The following is a 25,029-nucleotide window of genomic DNA, read 5'->3' as shown; positions in this document are numbered from 1 at the left end:
CATAACCGCGCGTATTACCAACTCCAGCCGTTTGTTTTGAACCAAAAAATTTTTTTACTCCATAATACGTTTTTACATTTGGAGTATGTTCATAATCAGTGCCAGAGTTTGTCGAAAGAAGAGATGAGATTTTTAAAAAAGGTTTAAAGAGGACGGCAGAGCGCTTATGCAGGAGGCTGGATTCGCATTCGCGAATTTAATATGAATACGCGCTTGTATAAAATGTACCAAAATGATCGTAAATAAAATAACAGAGGTTGAAAAAATATTAGACATCAATTGCGGACATTTTAAGTTTGGTAATTATGCACCCTGCGGGTTTCATATTGAAGGTCGTCGCGCTGATGAGCGCGTTGATATTTTGGTCTTCCAGGACCTTTGGTGATCCATTCAAGCCAACAAGTTTGGAGAGAATGTTTGAGTTTAATCAATTCAGAGCGACGAGATGGAGCCCAACTCACTCCTGGTAATATCAACCACTCCGCTTTGATTTCTGCCTCTAATGAATTTATTGCGCGCTCGTATCTAGCCGTGTGTTACAATATTGAATCAGTGGAAGAAAGTTTACGCCAAAAGTTAATATTTTATTATTCATATTTCTATATAATGTGATTTATCATGTGATCAGCTGGAATGCGCTGGTCGCTTCTGATCGTGCGTTATATGAAATGTGTCTGTGTGTTGCTGAATATAAGTATGGCATGTCTATTTGTGTTTCCGCAGTGGGTAGGCTCACCTTGTGGTTTGCACGGACCTTACATTTTCTACAAGGCGTTTAGATTTCACCTTGAAGGCAAAGCGCGAATTTTGTCCCTGGGTGATTTTTTCTTGGTCAGATGTAAAGCGGGGGACCCCATCTGCATAGCAGAACTCCAGCTCTTATGGGAGGAAAGGACAACCAAGCAACTTCTATCCAGCTCCAAACTTTATTTTCTTCCAGAAGATACCCCCCAGGGTAGAAATGTCACTCACGGAGAGGTAATTGCTCGTTTTCCTGCTTTCCACGAAGGGCTCCGTCCCTCCGCGATGTGTTTATTGTGGTATGGGTGAAATATGAGATGTGTGTGTGTGTGTGTGTGTGTGTGTGTGTGCGCGCGGCTTTGCATCGCATCAATTCCGCTGTCTGATGATCACAAGACATCTAATGCATCGCATCGTTTAATAATAGACGTGCGGTCAAAGTGGACCCTTGTGTTAATTTCACCTCGGCTCATTTGCATACGAGCGTTTAGCGCTTGCATTTCAAACAGCGAGCGATGATGAGAATGATGCCATTGTGTGAAGTTGTCACATCAGTGTTTTGCTTGTTTCATCTGATATACAATAGTGCGGAAACTGAGGACGGCAAAGGCGACTGAAGCGCCTCGTTGTGGCGTTGCGATCTGCTGATTGTTGATAAAATAGTGTTGCTTCTGATGAGACGCATAGATCAAGACACAAGGCAAATAAATGCGCACGGACGATCGATGTGAAGTGTACTGTTGCTGATCGCCGCTAATGATATATATGGCTTGCGCTGCAGACGTTTGAAATGTGCGATGCGAACTAATATCAATAGGAATTGATTAATAACGGCGCGCTGATCAAGCAGCTGCGATGCCTTAAAGCGAGCGACTGACATTTATGAAGGTTATTATGTCAAAGTGCTGCAGCCTCAATCCACATTACACATTAGCTGAGATGTGTTTGCCCCACAGAAAAAAATCTTCTTTCTCGGGATTTAACCCTTTGATGTACTGAAACATTGTTCCGTTACAATGCTGTGTTTGTTTATGCTGCTCTGCGTTTACGTAAGTGAGGTTTGAAGGATGTTAATAACACCTTTGTCGTGTTATGATGTTGTAGAGCTGCTTGTAATTACTTTGTAATGGATTGTTGCAATATATTATTCGTATATTATTACGTCTGATCATACTATGTAATTATTAAAGTGTGATATCTGTTGGGTGCTCTGTAAAAAGTGTACTGTATTTTGATAGCTATTTCTAACTCGGAGCATTTATAAGTATTTTTGTTTGTGGAAGCTGATGTGGTAAGGTTGAGTCAATCATAAATATTACAGATGTTTTTTTTTTTTTTTTATGTTTTTTGATGTGTCCAGTGGCTAATATTCAGAACTATTTACATTTTTATTGACTTTACTTTTTAATACAATGTAGCTAAATATTATTAATAATAATAATTCTGCGTAATCTATAAAAGTGTTATTGCATTTTTATAGCTATTTCTACCTCTGAGCATTTAAAATAATTTTAGTTTGTGGAAGCTGATGTAGTCAGGTTGAGTCAATCATAAATATTACAGATGTTTTTTTATGTTTTTTTTTTAAATGTGTCTGGTGGCTAATATTCAGAACTATTTAAATTTGTATTGACTTTACTTTTTAATACAATGTAGCTAAATATTATTATTAATAATAATAATAATAATAATAATAATTCTGCTTAATCTGTAAAAAGCGTTATTGCATTTTTATAGCTATTTCTACCTCTGAGCATTTAAAATAATTTTTGTTTGTGGAAGCTGATGTGGTCAGGTTGAGTCAATCATAAATATTACAGATGTTTTGTTTTGGGTTTTTTATGTTTTTTGATGTGTCCACTGGCTAATATTCAGAACTATTTAAATGTTTCTTTAATTGTTAATACAACGTAGCTAAATATTATTAATAATAACAATAATAATTCTGGTTAATCTGTAAAAAGCGTTATTGCATTTTTATAGCTATTTCTACCTCTGAGCATTTAAAATAATTTTTGTTTGTGGAAGCTGATGTAGTCAGGTTGAGTCAGTCGTAAATATTACAATTGTTTTTTTGTTTTTTTACTGATGATAATTTTTTATTTATTTATGTTTTTTATTTATGTCACATTAGGTGGCCTTAACAACTATGTACTTACATTTAAATTAATAATTTGGTACAGTGTACTTATTGTGTACGTACATGTTTTTACATTGTATTTATATATTTTTAAAAACCTATATGTGATTACATTTGTAATTAATTTCTGTAATTACCACTGTTGAACCAACCCTTACACCCTAACCCACCCTGAAACCTACTCATACCACCAAACCTGCCCCTAACCTTACCCATATCCCACCTTAATAGAAGCAAAAGTGTTTTGCAATGCAATATGACCACATTAATTACATTGTACTTTAAGTACACAATAATTAAGGCCACCTAATATAAAGTGTGACCATGTTTTTTAATGTGTCCGCTGGAACTATTAATGACTTTAATTTTTAATACAATCTAGCTGAATAATATTATTAATAATTAATAATTCTGATTAATCTGTAAAAAGTGTTTTTGCATTTTTATAGCTAGTTTTACCTTATTTGACTATTATAGATTTCTTTTTTTTTAACGACAATGATCATTTTAATGTTTTTATTGGTTCAGTGGCAAATTTTTAATATGATAATAATTATTCTTTATCAGCAATATGTTTGTAATATAATAATGATATACATATGTATATATATCAAGCAAACTATAAATGTCATGCATTGCAAATGTCATGCAAATAATTTATGCAAACAACCCAATAAAAATATTCAAATGTGTTTTAGCCATGAACATAGTAATTTTCTGTTAAACACAGAGTGGTGCTGATGTCGTAGTTTATTTGTTTGTAATATCAACTATTTAAATTAAGATAACGATAGAACATTGTGAACACTGGTGAAAAATATTGGTCATACAAATGATCATAAGGGTTAATTTTTCTTAAATTAAAATTTATATATAATAAATAAGCTTTCCATTGATGTATGGTTGATTAGGATAGGACAATATTTGGCTGAGATGCAACTATTTGAAAATCTGGAATCTGAGGGTGCAAAAAATCGCCTTTAAAGTTGTCCAAATGAAAATCTTAGTAATGCATATTACTAATCATGAAGTAAGTTTTAATATATTTGTGGTAGGAAATGTACAGAATATTTTTATGGAACATGATCTTAATATCCTAATCATTTTTGGCATAAAAGATAATTAAACGATCATTTGACTCATACAGTGTATTTTTGGCTATTGCTACAAATATTCCCGTGCTGGTTTTGTGGTCCAGGGTCACATTTTTTCTGACTTCACATAAAGCATATTTTTGATCAAACAGTGTTTTTTGGACAGTGTAGACTCTGTAATGTAAAGCTCTCCCATCCATTGTGCACTAGCAATTGTGTTGCAATTGCTGTTTTAACAAAGCAGCACAGCTGCGGTCTTACATGGGTAATGTAACAAGGTCTGTACCTGTTTTATCTTGCACTGCTCATGTAATCACCGATCCCAAATACAAAAAGACAATCTGCTGTGTGTGAACCTCTACTATTCTACTGTCCTCCCCCCGTGGAGTAGAGGATCAAATAGCCTTTTCAAAATAATCAACAGGTTCTGTGTGAAGCCCTGTCGAAATGTCAAGGTTACTTTACTGAATTATTATCAATATTAGGTGGAAACATAAACCGTTGCCAGCCTCAACCTTGAAAACATGGTGTTTACACAATGTAACGAGGTGTTATTGAGGAAAAGCATTAGTCTTAATGCACTGTTTGTTCAGTTGATCAGAGCCCTGTCCTCTTTCCAACTTGCCACCGGCCTCCCTCCCTTCCCCCACTCAGCAGCAATGCCAATTATTTGCTTTTCAAATTTATTACGCATTCATGACTGCTGATCTTGAAATGGCCTGGGAGATAGGATTACTAGCCAAGGACAATGCTCCGCTCCTAGGTAGACTTTACAATTTTGAGAATATGGGGCATTTTGCTAGCTGTTAAGCATTTTTTAGATTAAGTACTAATCAGTTCAAATCCAAAAATGAGAGTTCTGTGGAAGTCAGTGGCAACAGTTAAATGTTTGGTTAACAGCATTCTTCAATATTTTTTTTCTGTGTTCAACTGAAGAAAAAAACTCATGCAGGTTTGCAAAAGAAAATATTTTAAAGAATGCTTGTAATGAAATAAATGGAAGTCAATGGCTACCGTCAACTTTTTGGTGACCAACATTCTTCAAAATATCTTCATTTGTGTTCAAAAGATAAATAACCAACAATCTTCAAAATATCTTAATTTATGTTCGACAGAAGAATAAAACTCATGCAGGTTTGCAAACAGCTATTGGGAATAATGTTGGTAACATACATTTTTAGTATCCATTAATTTCCATATAATGGAAAAATACTATGGAAGTCAATGGCTACTGTTAACTTTTTGGTTGCCAACATTCTTCAAAATATCTTCATTTGTGTTTAACAGGTAAATAAAACTCATGCTGGTTTGCAAAAGAAGATATTTGGAAAAATTTTGGTGACTAACATTTCTGGTAGCCATTGACTTCCAGAGTATGGAAAAAAATACCATGAAAGTCAATGGCTACCGTCAACTTATTGGTGACCAACATTCTTCAAAATATCTTAATTTGTGTTTGACGGAAGAATAAAACTCATGCAGGTTTGCAAAAGAAGATATTTGGAAGAATGTTGGTAACCAACATTACTGGTAGCCATTGACTTCCATAGAATTTAAAAAAAATACTATGGAAGTCAATGGCTACCATCAACTTTTTGGTTGCCAACATTCTTCAGAATATCTTCATTTGTGCCCGGGAGAAAAATAAAACTCTTGCAAGTTTGCAAAAGAAGATATTTGGAAGAATGTTGGTAACAAACATTTCTGGTAGCCATTGACTTCCATAGTATGGAAAAAAATACTAAAGAAGTAAGTGGCTACCGTCAACTTTTTGGTGACCAGCATTCTTCAAAATATCTTAATTTGTGTTCAACAAAAGAATAAAACTCATACAGGTTTACAAAAGAAGATATTTGGAAGAATGTTGGTAACCAACATTTCCGGTAGCCATTGACTTCTACAGTATGAAAAAAAATATTATGGAAGTCAATGGCTACCGTCAACTTTTTGATTACCAACATTCTTCAAAATATCTTAATTTATGTTTGACGGAAGAATAAAACTTATGCAAGTCTGCAAAATAAGATGTTTGGAAGAATGTTGAGAACCAACATTTCTGGTAGCCATTGACTTCCATACTATGGAAAAATACAATGGAAGTCAATGGCCACTGCCAACTTTTCGGTTACCAACAATCTTCAAAATATCTTCATTTGTGTTCAACCGAAGAATAAAACTTACGCAAGTTTGCAAAATAAGATATTTGGAAGAATGTTGGTAACCAACATTTTTGGTAGCCATTGACTTCCATAGTTTGGAAAAAAATACTATGGAAGTCAATGGCTTACCATCAACTTTTTGGTTACCAACTTTCTTCAAAATATAATTTTTGTTCGACAGAAGAAAGAAATGCAATGTTTTGATTTGAGAGTGAATAAGTGACAACATTTTAATTTTTGGGTGAACTTGCCCTTTAAACTGTGTCTGATCGGAGCGAGTAACAGAAGTATGTCATTTCCAAAATATATCCAGGATTGCAAAATATTTTGAGTTAATGTTGTGTAACAGTGTTTATTTAAACACAACACAATGTTATGTGCATCTTATTTGCTGTAATATTGAGTATGGAGTGTACTTGTTTTACACATGTCCTAACAAGTATTGTGCAAAAAGACTGTGAAGAATGTCCGCCACTCTTTTGTGCATTCCCAGTGTAGTTGCTAAATGAGACATGGCGAATTTAAATAACAATGTGATTAAGTGTCAGCCAAAGCACCTGCAGTAATGTGAGCTTCACAACTCTGCAGCCTCAGATGCACTCAGCAGATTGTCCAATTAAATTACATTTGCATTTGCAGCGAATAACCCGAGCGACCGCTGATAAAGTTAATCAGCTATCAAAGAAACTGCCATGCGTTTGCAGAGGTTGCACTGTGCTGTGTTAATGATACAATAATAGACATGTTTTTTTATTTACGAGTAGAGAGTCGTTGTCAGTGGTTGTCAATTGATGGGTCGTGACCCACGACCACACTTCTGTTCTTATAGGGTCACAAAGAGCATGTTACAACTTGATAAATGCAAATAATAAAATGCACATTAGCATTTCATTGTTAATAATGTGTTTAGAAAATGAAATGAAATTGTCAACTTTTAAAAGATCCGATAAAATGCTTCCCACGTATATATAAGTGATTTTATGTCCATAGAAAGCACATTAAATGTAAGTAAAGTGTCTACTTTTAAGGTTTCAAAAAGTTTTTGGAGAATAAAATGTCAAAATTTGGTAGAAATAATGTTACATTGTCATTCAGTGTACAATATTCATGTAAAAATTCGAACAACATGCTTATTCTGACTTGTACGTATTAGAATATATATAAAAAAAGGGAGCATATTACATTTTATTGTGTTTTAAATGAGTAAAAATTATTACTGACAAAAGGGCAAAACCTAGGATAGTGGCACATTTTAAAAATGTAGAATTAAAAATAATTAGTATTTGGGGTGAAAGTAATTCATCTTTTAATGTCATAAATTGATTTTTGTTGTAAATATGCCTGACGAGATTGTTACACTGAATGACATTTTAGTGGGTGTCGTCTCTAAATTAGGGAAAAATGTATGATATTTATTTTTTGCTCAGAAAAACATTAACAAAAATGCAATTAAATTAAACAGAAAACTTTTTAATATTTTTTATTTATTTTATTTTAATTTAGAATAAAATAGAAATAGAATAGAATAAAAATAGAAATAACAATTTAGTGTTTGTGTTTATATATATATATATATATATATATATATATATATATATATATATATATAAATATATATGTATGTATGTATGTGTATATGTATATATATATATATATAATTTTTGTTGTTTTGAAAAATTAAATTAATTAAAAATATTTATATTGAAATATTTTTTATATTGTTTATTTATTATTATTATTATTGTATAATAATGAAATATATCAAATATAAAACATTTATATAAATATTCATATAAAATATTTTTTATATTGTTTAATTTAGAATAAAAATAGTAATAGAATAGAATTCAAATAGAAATAACAATTTTGTGTGTATATATATATCTATATATGTATGTTTATATATATGTATATTTTGTTGTTGTTTTGAAAATTAAACTATAAAATATTCATATCTAAATATTTTTATATTGCTTATTTATTATTATTAGTGTATAATAATGTAATATATTAAATATAAAACAAAATATACAAACATTTATATAAATATTCGTATTAAATATTTTTATATTGTTTAATTTAGAATAAAATAGAAATAGAATATAATTCAAATAGAAATAAAAATGTTGTATATATATATATATATATATATATATATATATATATATATATATATGCTTACATATAAGTATATTTTCTTATTGTTGTTTTGATAATTAAACTATAAAATATTAATATCTAAATATTTTTATATTGTTTATTTATTATTATTGTATAATAACATAATATATTAAATATAAAACAAAATATACAAATATTTATATAAATGTTCATATTAAATATTTTTATATTGTTTAATTTAGAATAAAATAAAATAGATTAAAAATAGAAATAACAATTTAGTGTGTGTGTGTGTGTGTGTGTGTATATATATATATATATATATATATATATATATATATATATGTGTGTGTTTTACATGAAACAATATAAAAATAGTTGAATAAATATTTGTATATTGTTTTATTATTATTGGTTAGTTTTGACTGAATTGTGTACTATTAATTTAATTTTAAATTTAAACTTTTAAAAAATACATTTATATGTGTTTTATAAATATTTATATATATATTTTATATTTAATAATTAATAATATAAATAAAACAATAAAAATATAAGCAAAAATATATAATATATAATTATAATAATTAATAAGTAACATTTTTTTATTCATATGTATTCATATTTTATTATTAATCTCATTTTATATTCACAAATGGAAACAAAAATCAATCTGACATAGTTTATGTTAATCAGATTTGGTACCGCTGGACCGCCGCTTGATGTTTATTTTAAAAGCCTGCAGCAAAACCATTCGCGAGCCACTGATCTGACAAGTTCCTCTGAATCCAAACCGTTTGAACTAGCCTTCAGTCTTATTTGAATGCTCACCAGCGATGACTTAATAACACGGCTGGCAATGTGCTAATGTTTAGCGAGCGCGTGTATGCAAACAGGAAGGTATGCGAGTACGCTCGTGTGATAAAACAGGGCCACTCTGCAGTTGCCTTTTTGTTTCTACACCCAGGTGATGTAATTTCCCCTCTGGCTGGGGTTAGTCATTCATTAGAAGGATAGCAGTGGCTGAAACAGCAACAGGCCTGCAGTGATCTCTTTCTGGCAGGCGGCCGATAAAATTTAACACTTAGAGTTTGTGCCTAGAGAGGGCAACATAACACTCCTGTGAAGAGGTGCAGTTTGGGCTTTTTCGAATCGACTTTTTTTGCCCTCCTGGGCCAACAAATTCTTGGGCGTACAGTCTTACTGTACTCTGCAGCGCTGGCGTTCGGCTCGGCTTCACGCGGATCTGTTTGTTTCTAATTATATTTCCTCTTGTCTTTCATCCTGTCCTAAAGCAGAAAGCGCTTTTTCCAGAAATAAAGATACGGAACACTCCCTAGCACGGCCAGTATTTCATCTGTGATTGTATTTCAGAGAAAATATGTGTCATTTTTAAGGGAGGAATTGTTTTGGCAAGAGCTCAGCGCTGCTCTCACAGTTTTTCAGTCTTTAATTGGACCCAGTTGTTCTAGAGTCCCTTAGCTCGTAATATCATTGTTTTAGTGTGTGTGTGCGGAGCGAGCGAGCGAGAGAGAGAGAGAGAGACAGAAGGGTTTTAACGCTGTGTCGACAGACTCAGCACTGGCAATGCTCTTGAATAGCATTTATGTGACATAAGAGCAGAACTAAATGGGGTTGGTGCTTTATAAATAGATTGCATATCAGATTCCAGCAAGCACTGTGCACTTTGTCTAACAGGCATAGTTTGCATATCCATACGAAACCTCCAGTACTGTGCGTTTCTAAACCGTGTGTAAGAAAAGATAATGGCTGCGTGTGCAAATATGCTTGCAAATTTCCTCTTTTTGAGTGCCAGGGACTTCAAAGGATCCAGAGAAGGGCGCTAATGTCTTATTAGTTGCTTCTTTCAGCTGTTATTTGAATTACAAACCTGGAGTTTCAGAGTTGCGCAGGAAGCGTGTGGCAGCCATCCAGACACATCTCTGCTGCCTGGCATCAGTCCATGTTTGTGTTTGAATCCCTAAGACATATTTATAGTTCAAATGAAATCAGCACTCCTCTTGTAGGTAACATTCCGTAACGTGTTATTTACTTTCCCGTGGCGGCTCACGTTAGGGATATGCAAAGCGGCATATTTTCGTAAATGAATAGGCAGTGACTAGTAGGTCTTCACCTATATATACAAGTTCTGTTATTATGTACTTATCTCTATGACTTGGAACATACACTAGAAGTTTAAAATATTTATGATTTTTTCAAAATGTTTTTGAAACAAGCTGTTTATTTGATACAGTAAAAACTGTAATGTTGTCAAATAGTATTATAATTAGTGCTGTCAAGTAGGGCTGCCACTAATGACTATTTTTATATCGATTAATCTATTGACAAATTTATCGATGCTAATGCAAATATATTAAAGAATTCAAAATTATGCTTAATTCTGATTTTTAAATGGGTTTAATATATAATGCAGTCTTGGAAAACAGTCTAATAATTAGGGCTGTCAAACGATTAATCGCGATTAATCGCATCCAAAATAAAAGTTTACGTTTACATACTAAATGTGTGTTTACTGTGTATATTTATTATGTATATATAAATACACACACATACATGTATAGATTTAAACAAATATTTATATGTATGGATAGTTATACTTGTATTTAATTTAGATTATATATAGAATTATAAATATTTTATATATAAATCTAAAACAGCTTTCTTTAATATATATGTTTGTGTGTGTATTTATACATACATTATATATACATACAGTACACACACATACAGTATGTAATCAAACTTTTATTTTGGATGCGATAAATCGTTTGACAGCCCTACTAATAATGCGGTTCATGGATTCTCGTCTTCTGGTACTTCCGGTATTTTGATTAGTCGACGTGGGCAAAATGAAATCAAGGATTTTTTTCAAATCGAATAGTCGATTAGAATCAACAAATCGCGACAACCCTACTGTCAAGCGATTAATCGCACCCAAAATGAAATTTTGTTTACATAATATATGTGTGTGCACTGTGTATATTTATTATGTATATATAGACACACACATGCAGTATATATTTTGTAATATTTACATGTATTTACATGTATATATTTATATTAGCTGCAAAACAATTAGTCGTGATTAATCAATTCAAAAATAAAAAAGTTTGTTTGCATGTTATATGTTTCTATTGTTTATTTATTATGTATATATAAATACACACATAGATGTATATATTAAGGAAAAATATGTTAGATTTATATGTAAAATATTTGTATTTATATATCATATAAATAGAAGTGTTTACATACAAATGTTTACATACAAATACATACAATACATAAAAATATTTGTAAAATATATACATATATATGGGTGTGTGTGTATTTATATATACATAATAAATATACACAGTACACACACATATAGTATGCAAACATAAACTTTCATTCTCAATAGATTAATCGCGACTAATCGTTTTGCAGCTCTAATTTCTATTCATATCATTGAAATTATAAATATAAACACCATTTTATATATATATATGTGTGTGTGTGTATGTATGTATGTATGTATGTACAAGTTTTGTTATGTACTGTTCTGTATGACTTGGAACATACACTAGCATTTAAATGTTTAGAATATGTATGATTTTTTTAGAATATTTATAATTTCTTTTTACGTTTTTTTTGAAAGAAGCATTGTTTGGTCACAAAGGCTGCATTTATTTAATACAGTAAAAACTGTAATATTGTCAAATAATATTATAATTAGTGATGTCAAGCACTTAATTGTGATTAATTGCTTCCAAACTGAGTTTTTTTTACTTGATATATGTGTATACTGTGTATATTTATTATGTATATATAGACACACACATGCAGTATATATTTTGAAAATATTTACATGTATTTACACGTATATATATATTTATATTAGCTGCAGAACGATTAGTCGTGATTAATCGGTTTAAAATAAAAGTGTGTTTGCATATTATATATAATATGCATATTTTCTGTATGACTTGGAACATACACTAGCATTTAAATGTTCAGAATATTTATGATTTTTTAGAATATTTAGAAATATTTAGAATATTTATTAAAAAAAATACATTTTTTTGAAAGAAGCCTTTTTTGCTCACAAAGGCTGCATTTATTTGATACAGTAAAAACTGTAATATTGTCAAATAATATTATAATTAGTGATGTCAAGCGCTTAATCGTGATTAATTGCATCCAAAATGAGTTTTTGTTTACAAAATATATGTGTATACTGTGTATATTTATTATGTATATATAGACACACACATTCAGTATATATTTTGAAAATATTTACATATTTTGAAAATATATAAATATATAAAAAATATATATCATATTTTTTTATATATTTACATATATAAATTTATATTAGCTTTAAAATGATTAGTCATACAGTATATATATATATATATATATATATATATATATATATGCATGTGTGTGTATTTATATATACATAATAAATATACACAGTAAACACATATATTATGTAAGCAAAAACATTTATTTTGGATGTTATTAATGGCGATTAATCATTTGACAGCACTAATTACAATTTCAAATTTTAAAGTGTTTTCAAATATATATTAATTTGTATGGCAAAGATGAATTTGCAGTGTTACATGAACCTCAGAAATCATTCGAATATGCTGATTTGGGACTCAATTAGCAATTATTGATGCTCAAAAATCAATAATGGTTGAAAACAGTTGTGCTGCTTATTTTTAGGGAAATTTTGTTGATGAAAGGAAAGTTCAAAAGGAAAGCATTTATTTGAAATAGAAATCTTTTGAAACATCATAAATGTTTTTTTCAACACTTTTGATCAATAAAATGCATCCTTGCTGAGTAAGCATTAGTTACTTCTTTTTTTTTTAATACCACCAAATCAGCATATTAGAATGGTTTCTGAAGGACACTGAAGACTAGAGCAAGCTTATCAATCACAGGGAAAAAAAAGTTTTAAAAACTGTAATAATTAGTGCTGGGCAATGCTTAATTGTAATTAATCGCATCCAAAATAAAAGTTTTTGTGTACATAATATATTTGTGTGTACTGTGTATATTTATTATGTAAATCCACACATTCAGTATTTGGGTCGAAAAAGACGAAAAAGGGTTTAAGCATAAAAACAAGATAATACTGCTTTATGCTGTTGTTGTTTTTCTCAAAAAAATATTAAAAAGTTTTTTGTTTAATTTAATTGCATTTTTGTTTTTCTGAGCAAAAAATAAATATCATACATTTTTCCTTCATTTACAGAAGACACCCACTAAAATGTCATTCAGTGTAACAATCTTGTCAGGCATATTTACAACAAAAATCAATTTATGACATATTAAAAGACAAATTACTTTCTCCCGAAATACTAATTAGTTATTATTAGTAATTATAAATAAAATAAAAAAAACTGTCAGTATCCCAGGTTTTGCCCATTTGTCAGTAAGAATTTTTTACTCATTTAAAACACAATAAGATGTAATATGCTCCCTTATTCTTTTATATATTTTAATATGTACAAGTCAGAATAAGCATGTTGTTTGAATTTTTACATAAATATTGTGTTACACTGAATGACAACCAAATTTTGCCATTGTATTCTCCAAAAACGCAACCTTAAAAGTAGACACTTTACTTACATTTCATGAGCTTTCTATGGACATAAAATCACTTTTGTAAATTTCTTTTGACATGGACATCTTAACGTCTTTGACCCATTTCTATGTATATATTTATATTCATATAATTTATATTATGCATAATTGTATTTAATATAACATAACATATTTTTCTTAAATATATACATGCATGTGTGTGTATTTATATATACATAATAAATATACACAGTACACATATTATGTACACAAAAACTTTTATTTAGGATGCGATTAATCACGATTAATCGTTGCCCAGCACAATTTTTTTTAATAATATTTCACACTATTAAAGTTATTATATTTTTGATCATATAAATGCAGCCTTCAAAATCTTTTAAAACCATCTTAAAGGGATAATTCACCAAGAAATGAAAATTCTGTCAGTAATTACTCACCCTCATGTCATTCCAAACCCACAAAAATAATGACTTTATTCAACAATTTCTTCTCTTGATGTCACATTGACTATTTTATCGATGTGCTTACTAACTTACTAACCTTTTTGGTTTGGACCGACATGAGGGAGCTGCTGCCAAAAATATTAAACAATAATTAAAAAAAAATCCAGCTAAAATAGTCAACCTGATGGATGACTATTCATTTTAAATACTGCATCAGAGTAATCATGGCACTTGTTTGTTAAAACATGATTATTTGAACTTTTTAACCCCCAGTGTGTGGTTGACATTGATATTTCTTGTTTTTCTTTAACCTTCATCTGAGCATTACGAGCAAACATTTGCATTGTCTCTCAAAGCTCTCGCGTTTCATGACAAATGGGTTTAATTTTGTAAAGCGGTGTCATCATATTTCAGAGCGGCCCATTCTGAAGCAGCGGTGCGCTCGCACGTCCAATCAGCGCGCCGCTCGACACGCTCAAACAAACGGCTGTTGTTGGCGTGTTGTAAAAGGAACTGAATTAGATTCAGGAGAGATTTCAGTTGCACATCTGCAAGTTATTTCTGAATCAGTTCATGCTTCTTTGACAGCGACTGTGCTAATTGCAGCAGGATGGAGCCGTGGGTCTCGTCTTCAGTGTGAATGTGCAAAACAGACGTTTAATGCAACGCTGCAGTTCTGAGATGAGAAAATAAACTGTGACAATTTGTGTCTAAACTCGGGAACTGTTATGACGTCAATGGCGTTGTTAAGTTAAAGTTTAACTTCTGTGAAAGTTTACCTAAAGAGAGCAATCAAATGTATTCATTCAAGTCGTCTTTTATGGTACGGTCTAGTTTATTCACTCTACAAATAATGGAAATAATAAAATTAGAAAGTATTTATTTCACTAGATTACCCAAAAAATAGATCTCAGCACTTCCAGGACAAAAATTTACAGAAAATGTACTCACCCCCTTGTCATCTAAGATGTCTTTCTTTCTTTCTTTCTTTCTTTCTTTCTTTCTTTCTTTCTTTCTTTCTTTCTTTCTTTCTTTCTTTCTTTCTTTCTTCAGATGTAAATAAATTGTTTTTTGAGGAAAACATTTCAGGAATGTACTCTATATAGTGGACGAGTTTGAACTTCCAAAATACAGTTTAAATGCAGCTTCAAAGGGCTCTAAATGATCCCAGCCGAGGAAGAAGGGTTTTTTTATCTAGCAAAACAATCGGTTAATTTCTAAAAAGAATTACAGTTACAATTACAATTTATTTGTCCATGCCAATGTTGATTAGAGTTAGGGCTGGGCGATTAATCGAAAAATAATCAAAATCGACATTCAGAACCTATAATCGATCAAATTTTTCCAGGTCGATTATTTCAATTACTTTCCCTTTAAAAACATTACCGTATGTGGAGTCACGTGACCCCGCTCCGTTACGTTACGTTACGTTATTCCGCCGACATGTCCATGGAGAGCTTAAACAGTATTTATACTGTAAAAAGTATAAATTATTATTTTTTTTACAGAATACAAATACTGCTTATTTTCTACTTTTAATATGAAAAACATTGAAAATAATTTATTTTGTTTCCAAAAGTGCAAGTTATTTATTTTCACTAATTTAAGAAAAATTTGACTTTTCGTTTTAAGCAATGTGTGCTTTAATTTCAGTTGTTCAATAAATAATCATAGATAGTAGATAGTGTGTGTTTCCTTCAATTATTTTAAAATCAAGTAATGCACCCTTCATTCAAAAATCTCTCGCTTGTAATATGTGAGCATATTTACTGTACAAAACTTGTCAGTGAACTATGAGGGCAAAAAAATAAATATTATATAAATATAATTAAATATAATTTTATTAATAAATAAAATAATCATTCATTAATCGTAATCGAGTTAAAATGTTCAATTAATCGAGATTTTGATTTTAGGCCAAATCGCCCAGCCCTAATTAGAGTACTAAAAGCTTTTTAAAAGTATTAATTTAAGGTGCATTTAGAACAGATAAAAATGTGCGATTAATCGCAAGTTAACTCATGACAATTATGCGATTAATCGCGATTAAATATGTTAATCGATTGACAGCCCTAATATATACATAATAAATATACACAGTACACACATATAGTATGCAAACATAAACTTTTCTTTTGAATCGATTAATCACGACTAATCGTTTTGCAGCTCTAATTTATATTCATATCGTTGATGTTATATAGAAATATTTTTAATATATAAACATAAATATATATATATGCATGTGTGTAAACACACATATAGTTTGCAAACAAATTTTTTTAATTGTAAATCGATTAATCGCGATTATATATTATATACTTTGTAACCTCAAACGCTCGTCTTTAACTTTAGCTCTGTGTATTCCGCTTCAAGACAGTTAGGGTATGTCAAAAAATGTTTTCTACATTCTACAAGGGTCTTTTATTAGACCCTTCTTCCTCTGCTGGGGTTGTTTAGAGCCCTTTGAAGCTGCATTTAAACTGCATTTTGGAAGTTCAAACTCTTGGGCACCATAGAAGTCCACTATATGGAGAGAAATCCTGAAATGTTTGCCTCCAAAAACATCATTTCTTTACAACTGAAGAAAGAAAGACATGAACATCTTGGATGAGAATAAATTATCTGTAAATTTTTGTTGTGGAAGTGAACTTTCCTTTAATTTTTAAATAATTTGTATTGAATTTAAAGAGGAAAATGGCTTTATTGTGATTATATTCTTTTACCATGATATAAAATGAATGATTGATGAAGACCATAAGATTATGTTAATACTATTAACTCCTTGGTTTAAGTGTGCTTCGACTGTGATAGGAATATTAGGAAATGTAAACAAGTTTGTTCAACAGCGTTAGATATGTACAATTAAGCATTAGTGGTTGTTTACATGCATAGTAATTAGGGACATCCAATATTAAAGGGTATTAAAGACAATCTCTTTGTGTTTTCATAAACGGAAGAATGGATTAACACAAGATTGGATTTTATTCTTTGAATTTCCTTTCCTTTCCTGCCATTTTAATACTCTCATATTAATCTGCAGCCGACTGCTGCTTTCTTATAGTCTCCAATGCTAGGTATGACAAAAATGAGCTTGAATATTTGCAGTATAGTATTCACAGTGATTCTGATGTCGAGAGAGTGTGTCATTAGTTTGTATGTGAGTATGAAGGAATTTAGACAAAGATGTTTTAATGCTGTTTATGGCTTTTAAGTTTAGGTTGAGTTGAGGTCAAAAGTTTACATACACCTTTCAGAATCTGCAAAATGTTAATTATTTTAGCAAAATAAGAGGGATCACACAAAATGCACGTGATTTTTTATTTAGTACTGACCTGAATAAGATATTTCACATAAAAGGCATTTACATACAGCTCACAAAAGAAAATAATTGTTGAATTTATAAAAAATGACTCCGTTTAGAAGTTTTCATACACTTGATTCTTAATACTGTGTTGTTATCTGAATGATCCACAGCTGTGTTTTGTTTAGTGATAGTCGTTCATGAGTCCCTTATGTCTTGAACAGTTAAACTGCCTGCTGTTCTTCAGAAAAATTCTTTGGTTTTTCAGCATTTTTGTGTATTTTGTGTATCCACCAATGACTGTATGATTTTGAGATCCATCTTTTCACACTGGGGACAACTGAGGGACTCACAGGCAACTATTACAGGTTCAAATGCTCACTGATGCTTCAGAAAGAAACACAATGCATTAAGAGCTGGGGGTGAAAACTTTTGAACTGAATGAGGATGTGTACTTTTTTCGTATTTTGCCTAAATCATATCTGTTTCATTTGGTACTGCCCTTCAGAAGCTACAGAAGCTACATGTTTCCCACAAGACAAAATAAGTTTAATTTACCCTGCTCTTTAAATTCAAAAAGTTTTCACCCCCACCTTAATGTGTTTTTACTTCTGAAGCATCAGTGAGCATTTGAACCTTTTGTAATAGTAATAGATCTCAGAATCATATGGTCATTGTTGGAGAGGGTTCAAATACATACAAATGCTGAAAAACCAATACATTTGCGGGACCTGAAGGATTTAACTGAAGAACAGCAGGCAGTTTAACTGTTCAGGACAAACAAGGGACTCATGAACAACTAAATCACTAAAAAAAAAAACAATGAAAAAAACAGCTGTGGATCATTCAGGTAACAACAAAGTATTAAGAATCAAGTGTATGAAAACTTTTGAATGGGGTCATTTTTAAAAATTCAACTTTTTTCTCTTGTGGACTATATGTAAAAGTCTTTTATGTGAAATATATTATTCAGCTGTTTTGGTTAAAATAATGTGCTTTTAAAAATACCCATACCCATGACTTCCTAAGGATCTGCAAGGCCTTTTTTTAACGTTAGCAGGTCAATAATTAAATCGACATGCAAGCAGGTGTACAAATCTGCGGTGACCTGGGGAATTCTTGAGCTGACCTCTGAATCAGTGAAGTGAGACGGGCTCAGCATGACTCTGGTTCAGGGGCTTCACTATCTGAAAGACCCTTAAAGGCGTCGATTGTAAATCCAAAAGTAAAGCAAGAAATCTGTAAAAGCCTTTGATTGCTCTTTTGCATAACACCACTTATAACAGAATGGAAATGCACTTTGTTCATTGTTTTATTTGTTTCCTCCTAAATGATTTTACACAATGAAGCAATATTTCACTCAAAGCAGTGAGGCACAGTCAGAGCTTCAAAGCGGTGGAGCGGGGCACATGATCTCATAGTAAAGTTTGCTGTGTCGCCGTTAGGATTAACAGTGTTTGACCCACTTAGCTTTATATACGCGTGAAAACAGATGCCTTTGCGCTCAGATGGTCATTATGGAGAGGCTAGATTCATTTTTCTGCTGCAAACATTTGGAGGTGCGCAGCCATTTTCTATTTGCACCCGTAGAGGATGAAAAAAAATGTCATTTAAATTAGCCGTTCTGGAGTAATTTTGCTTCAAGACCCAGATTTTAAACTGGAGCTGATATATGTGACCCTGGACCACAAAAACCAGTCAAAAGGGTACATTTTTTGAAATTGAGATTTATGCATCATCTGAAAGCTGAATAAATAAGCTTTCCATTGATGTGTGTTTGTTATGATAGGACAATATTTGGTTGATATAGAACTATTTGAAAATCTGGAATCTGAGGGTGCGAAAAAAATCTAAATACTGAGAAAATCGCCTTAAAAGTTGTCCAAATGAAGTTCTTAGCAATGCATATTACTAATCAAAAGTTAAGTTTTGATACATTTATGGTATATTTAATATCCTAATTATTTTTGGCATAAAAGAAAAATTGATCTTTTTGACACGTGCTATGTATTTTTAGCTATTGCTACTTGCGACTGGTTTTGTGGTATAGGGTCATATGTGACCCTGGACCACAAAACCAGTCTTAAGTCGCTGGGGTATATTTGTAGCAATAGCCAAAAATACATTGTATGGGTCAAAATTATAGATTTTTCTTTTATGCCAAAAATCATTAGGAAATTAAGTAAAGATCATGTTCCATGAAGATTTTTTGCAAAATTCCTACTGTAAATATATCAAAATGTAATTTTTGATTAGTAATATGCATAGTTAAGAACCTAATTTGGACAACTTTAAAGGTGATTTTCTCAGTATTTAGATTTTTTGCACCCTCAGATTCCAGATTTTCAAATAGTTGTATCTCGGCCAAATATTGTCATATCCTAACAAACCATATATCAATAGAAAGCTTATTTATTGATTCATGTATACATCTCAGTTTTGTAAAATTTAACCTTATGACTGGTTTTGTGGTCCAGGGTCACATATATATATATATATATATATATATATTTATATATTTATTTATTTATTTAGGGTTTTTTTTGTTTGTTTTTTATTTAGTTTTTTTTAAACCATTTGTTTTTTATTTTTGAATTTTGTATTTAATTTTCATTTTTTTTTAATTAAATTTAGTTTTTCTTTTTTAATTAATTTATGTTTTGTTTGTTTATAATATTTTATTTTATTATTATTTTGTCATTTATATGTATTGTTTTTTAATTTTATGATTTAATTTAATTAAATTTTTTATTCTATTGTATTTTATTTTATTCTTTTGTTTTTGAATTTATTTATTTATATTTTCTGTATTATATTAATTATTACATTTTTTATTCTTTTAGTTTTATTTTTTAATGATTTTTTATCATTTTATTTTATTGCATTTAAGTTAATTGCATTTTTATTCTATTTTATTTTATTATTGTATTTTTATTTAGTCTTTTATTTAATTGAATTAGTTTTTTATGATTTTTGTTATTTTTGCAATTTAATGATTACATTTTTTATTCTATTTTTATTTTATATTTTATTATTTTATTTTAAAATTTATTTTTATTTTTTACATTTTATTTTGCTTTGGATTTTACTTATTTATATTTTCTTTTTGAATTTATTTATTCATTCATTTATTTGTTTGTTTATTATTTTATTTTAGTTTTATTTGTATAATTTTTTATTAATTTCATTATTTTGTCATTTAAATGTTTTTTTATTTAATTTTATTGTGCTTTTTATTTAGTTTTTTTTTTAATGATTTTCATTTTATTTTTTTATTGCATTTTAATAATTCAATGTTTTATTCTATTTTTATTTTATTTGAATATTTTCTCTTTGATTTTTTTTATTTTGTTTTGTTTTGTATTTGACTCTTGTATTTTTCTTTTTGAATTTAATAATTCATTTCTTTTTTTTATTTGATCATTTTTTATTCTGTCATTTAACTGTATTATTATTATTATTAATTATTTAATTTCATTTAATTTAAAAATGTTTATTTGCCATGTATTCTTTTTTACTTACAATATTTTTACATTTTTATTTATTTTATTTTATTTTTTATTTCATTTCATTTTATGTAACTATATAATGGTGCATAATTGGGGTAGAAAATAATAAAATAAATAATACATTTAAATCAAATATTATTATTAATATTTATTTATGTTTTTTTCTTATTGTGTTTATGCTTCTTGCTCTTTTATTTCTGGCTTGCGACCCACCAGTTGAGTTTCCACTGGTTTCAACCGCAGTATTCTACATTGCAGGAGAGTGCAATGTAAACCTAGAAGAATGCATACATGCCCCGGTGCAAGGAAATCATAGATAACGCATTCATATCCTTTCATTTGTGACTTTTATTAAGGCCAATCCCCCTTGACTTTGTACCTCTTGGTAACTTCATAAACCTTTTCATATGGTGCAGTTAAGTACACTAAAGTCAAGTTCCATTTTCGTCCCATTACTCTGTCTGTGCAAGAGATAAATTGTTTGCTTGACAGCATGACAATGGGACCTATTCTATGGAACCAAGAAAAAAAAATTCTGAAACCTAAAAAGAAACAGCCCTACTTAAAGAGGACGTAATCAGACATGGTCTGTTCAGCAGAAAGTTGGTCCTGCCTGCAGAAAGAAACGAACTATATTGTAGTGTCGCAGAGCAGGTATTCCTCTGATCTATGTTCGCCGTTATTGGGTCAAACTTAGGAAACGTAGCCAAACAACGCGGAGGAAACATTCAGTGAATTTTCTCAGCGTGCTGAACAGAGCAGCGGAGTCAGTCAAAAGTGCATGATCCAGTGCTCTGCCAAATACGAACGCATCTGTTCCCCAGATTCCCTGTATAACTGGGACCGTTCTGTTATCCCGTGCCAGGTCACAAGCAAAGCTCTTGCTTAACTTTTATAAACGAATAAAGCAAGCAAGACTGCTTGGCGAAGTCATTGTAATGCTTTAGTGCCGTGATGCATTAAAATGGAATTGCCCTTCAAATTACAACATTTTGAATTACAGTCTGCGCAGGATATATACTAGAAGAAAGAAATGACTCTGTGGTCGGGGCTGTGCTTTCTTAGACTGTGTAGATTGAACCCAATTCTGATTCGCTTTTCAAATCTGAGCTTTATGACTGTTCACAATGTCATTTGGCAAGTAATGAAATTGGATCCGTTTGTTTGTGTGGAGTCAAATATTAGATAATGGGGTCATTATGTTAAAGAACAATCTTTTATGAATCTAGATTAAATCTCATGTGCCAATTTCAGTCTTCAGTGTCACATGACCCTTCAGAAATCATTCTAATATGCTGATTTCATGTTTAATTTTATTTAATCAATTAATTATTAATTGGTTTTATGATCAGTTTAAAAAAAACAAAACATTTTTGCTACTTAATATTTTTGTGAAAAGCAAAAGAACAGCATTTTTTTTTTTAAATTTGTGAAGTAGAAATCTTTTGTAACATTGTAAATATTAAATATATATATATTTTAATAAATATATGTATATATATATATATATATATATATATATATATATTATATATATTTTTTATATTTTTTTATTGTTTATATTTGTTATTTTTGAATTTATTTACTCATTTATTTATTCATTTTGTTCTTTATTTTTATTTTATTGTATTTGTACGGTTTTATTTTATTTATTTAATTTTATTTTATTCAATTTTATTTATTTTTATTGTTATTTTTTGTTTTATTTGTAACCTATTATTTTCATCATTTAATTTTATTTAATTTATTCTATTTTTTATTTTATTATTGGGTTTTTTCTTTAGTGTTTTTTGTTTTTAACTCTCAATATTTGTTATTTTTGAATATATATATATATATATATATATATTATTGGGTTCTTTCTTTTGTTTTTTACTCTCAATATTTGTTATTGTTGTTATATATATATTTTTTTTATTTTGTTAATTAGTTTTTTTGTAATTGTATTTACGTTTTCATTTTTTATTTTTTATTTTTTTATTTTAATTGAATTATTTTTATTTTGTTTTATTTTAATGTATTCTATTTTTAATATTTTTATTATTGTGGTTTTTTTTCTTTTTTTACTCTCAATATTTGTTATATTTGAATTTATTTATTCATTTATTTATTTATTTAGTTTTTTGTTTATTGTTAGTTAATAAAAATTTTTTAAATAAATAACAAAATAAAAGAAAATAAAAAAGGTACACATACAATAAAATACTATATATATATATATATAGTATTTTATTGTATGTGTACATTTTTTTAATTTTCTTTTATTTTGTTATTTATTTTAATTTTCTTTTATTCAGTTTTATATAATGTTATTTATTTTCTTCTTTTTTTATTTATTTATTTATTTATTTATTTTTATGTATTATCTTAATTTACAAAATAACAAAAATATATTTATTTTATTTTATTTTATTTTATCCCAAACTTTTAATAGTAATAAATGCAGCCTTGCTTAGCATAAGAGACTTTTTCCCCCAAAACCTAAAAAAACCCCTTAATTGTGTATTTTGTAAGCTAAAAGCACATTTTGCAAATGTCATAAATTACTAAATATCATTACAACTGATCTTACGCAAAGATCAATTACGCAAGATCAATTTTTCTGCTGTTGTCAGAGCCTTTGTTTTGTGCACACAGAGTGAGGCAAAATGGAGAAATATGGTGCATATTTTCATTAAATTAGGAATTGAATAGTGCCTTTCCTCATTCTGCATATGTCTCTCGACAGGATGAAATAATCGCCGTCTCAGAGAAAGTCATCGTGAAGTTAGAGGATCTGGTGAAATGGATGGTGGCGGATGTGTCGAGTTGGAACAAGGGTCTGCGGGCCGTACCCCTGAAACCCACCGTGCTGAAGGAGCTCGGCAAGAACGGCCAGAGAGAAGCGCTCCACAAATACAGAGAGTCCACGCTCAACAGCGGCCTCAACTTCAAGGACGTCCTCAAAGAGAAGGCTGAACTCGGTATACAGCATGATTTCTCATTCCTCGCAGTTCCTGTTGGCACATGACAGCATTTATATGAGCCGTATAGTAAGATTGGATTATGAATAATGATTTGATTACGGCAGTATTCTTTATGACAATGAGGAAAAGCACTTAATTGCACAAATCTCAGCAAGCCACTATAGCATGCGTTTGAGAAAAGAACGTGGTGTTTGTCACGACTAACCGCCTACAGTCCTTGATAATAACACGGCTTGAATGTTTCTTTTTTATGAGCGTCAAACCTATTTTTTGACGGTGAGTAGAAACTTAAGTGATTGTACAAGACACAACAAGAAAGTGTTTGAGTATGACACTTGTTTAAACAGGCAGGGTGTCACCCCTGCATTCATCTCCCTCTGCGCTTTTTCCTTCGTTGGTTGTTTGTGTCTCTCATTAACTGGGAACAATATGGTGTGTAAATGCTCATTAATGTGCAGACGGATCACACCCAGTGTGATTACGCTTCCTGTGTGATTGCTCAGTGCGGATCTGATTTATCAAAGCATCAAAAACAAAACATTTGCTCAGGCTTTGTGTATTTTGTCTGTTTTAAACAGAAATAACATTGTGCGTGCTTTATAACTAAGCGAAACGGGGTCAAATTCCATTTCGTGTTATGCAGGAGATCAAATAAATAGCATATGTTTCTTTTATTAGCTGTTGACACAGTTTAGGAGTGATATCACATGAGTTGTTATATTTGCAACCTTTGTAATCCAAGAGTTCTTTAGTGTTATGTGTATATTGGACAGTGTGCATTTACAACCTTATAAATGTGTCATTTTGGCTGCGTTCCTGTTTTGCAAATATCTGCTGGCTTGGATTGGGTGATAATGAATACTCGCTATCGTTTTGCTGCCGATTTAAGATTAGACGCAACTGTGAATATTACAGATTTGAATGTGC

The 25,029-nt window shown here is 30.1% G+C and overlaps 1 protein-coding gene across 1 annotated transcript in view; it reads left to right on the top strand.

Moving 5' to 3' along the window:
• The first annotated feature begins 444 nt into the window (after positions 1–444).
• Positions 445–25,029, top strand: part of LOC141298348 (AT-rich interactive domain-containing protein 5B-like) — a 58,953-nt gene continuing 34,368 nt past the window's right edge. The window contains exons 1-3 of the mRNA XM_073828845.1: positions 445–466; positions 724–978; positions 23,865–24,099. Coding sequence (XP_073684946.1) covers positions 446–466; positions 724–978; positions 23,865–24,099 — 511 coding nt within the window. The 5' untranslated portion in view covers position 445. The remainder of the gene's footprint in view (positions 467–723; positions 979–23,864; positions 24,100–25,029) is intronic.

This window comes from Garra rufa, chromosome 22, assembly GCF_049309525.1.
Source record: "Garra rufa chromosome 22, GarRuf1.0, whole genome shotgun sequence".
In the NCBI taxonomy this organism is placed as follows: Eukaryota; Metazoa; Chordata; class Actinopteri; order Cypriniformes; family Cyprinidae; genus Garra; species Garra rufa.
This window is presented reverse-complemented; position numbering and strand designations above follow the sequence as displayed.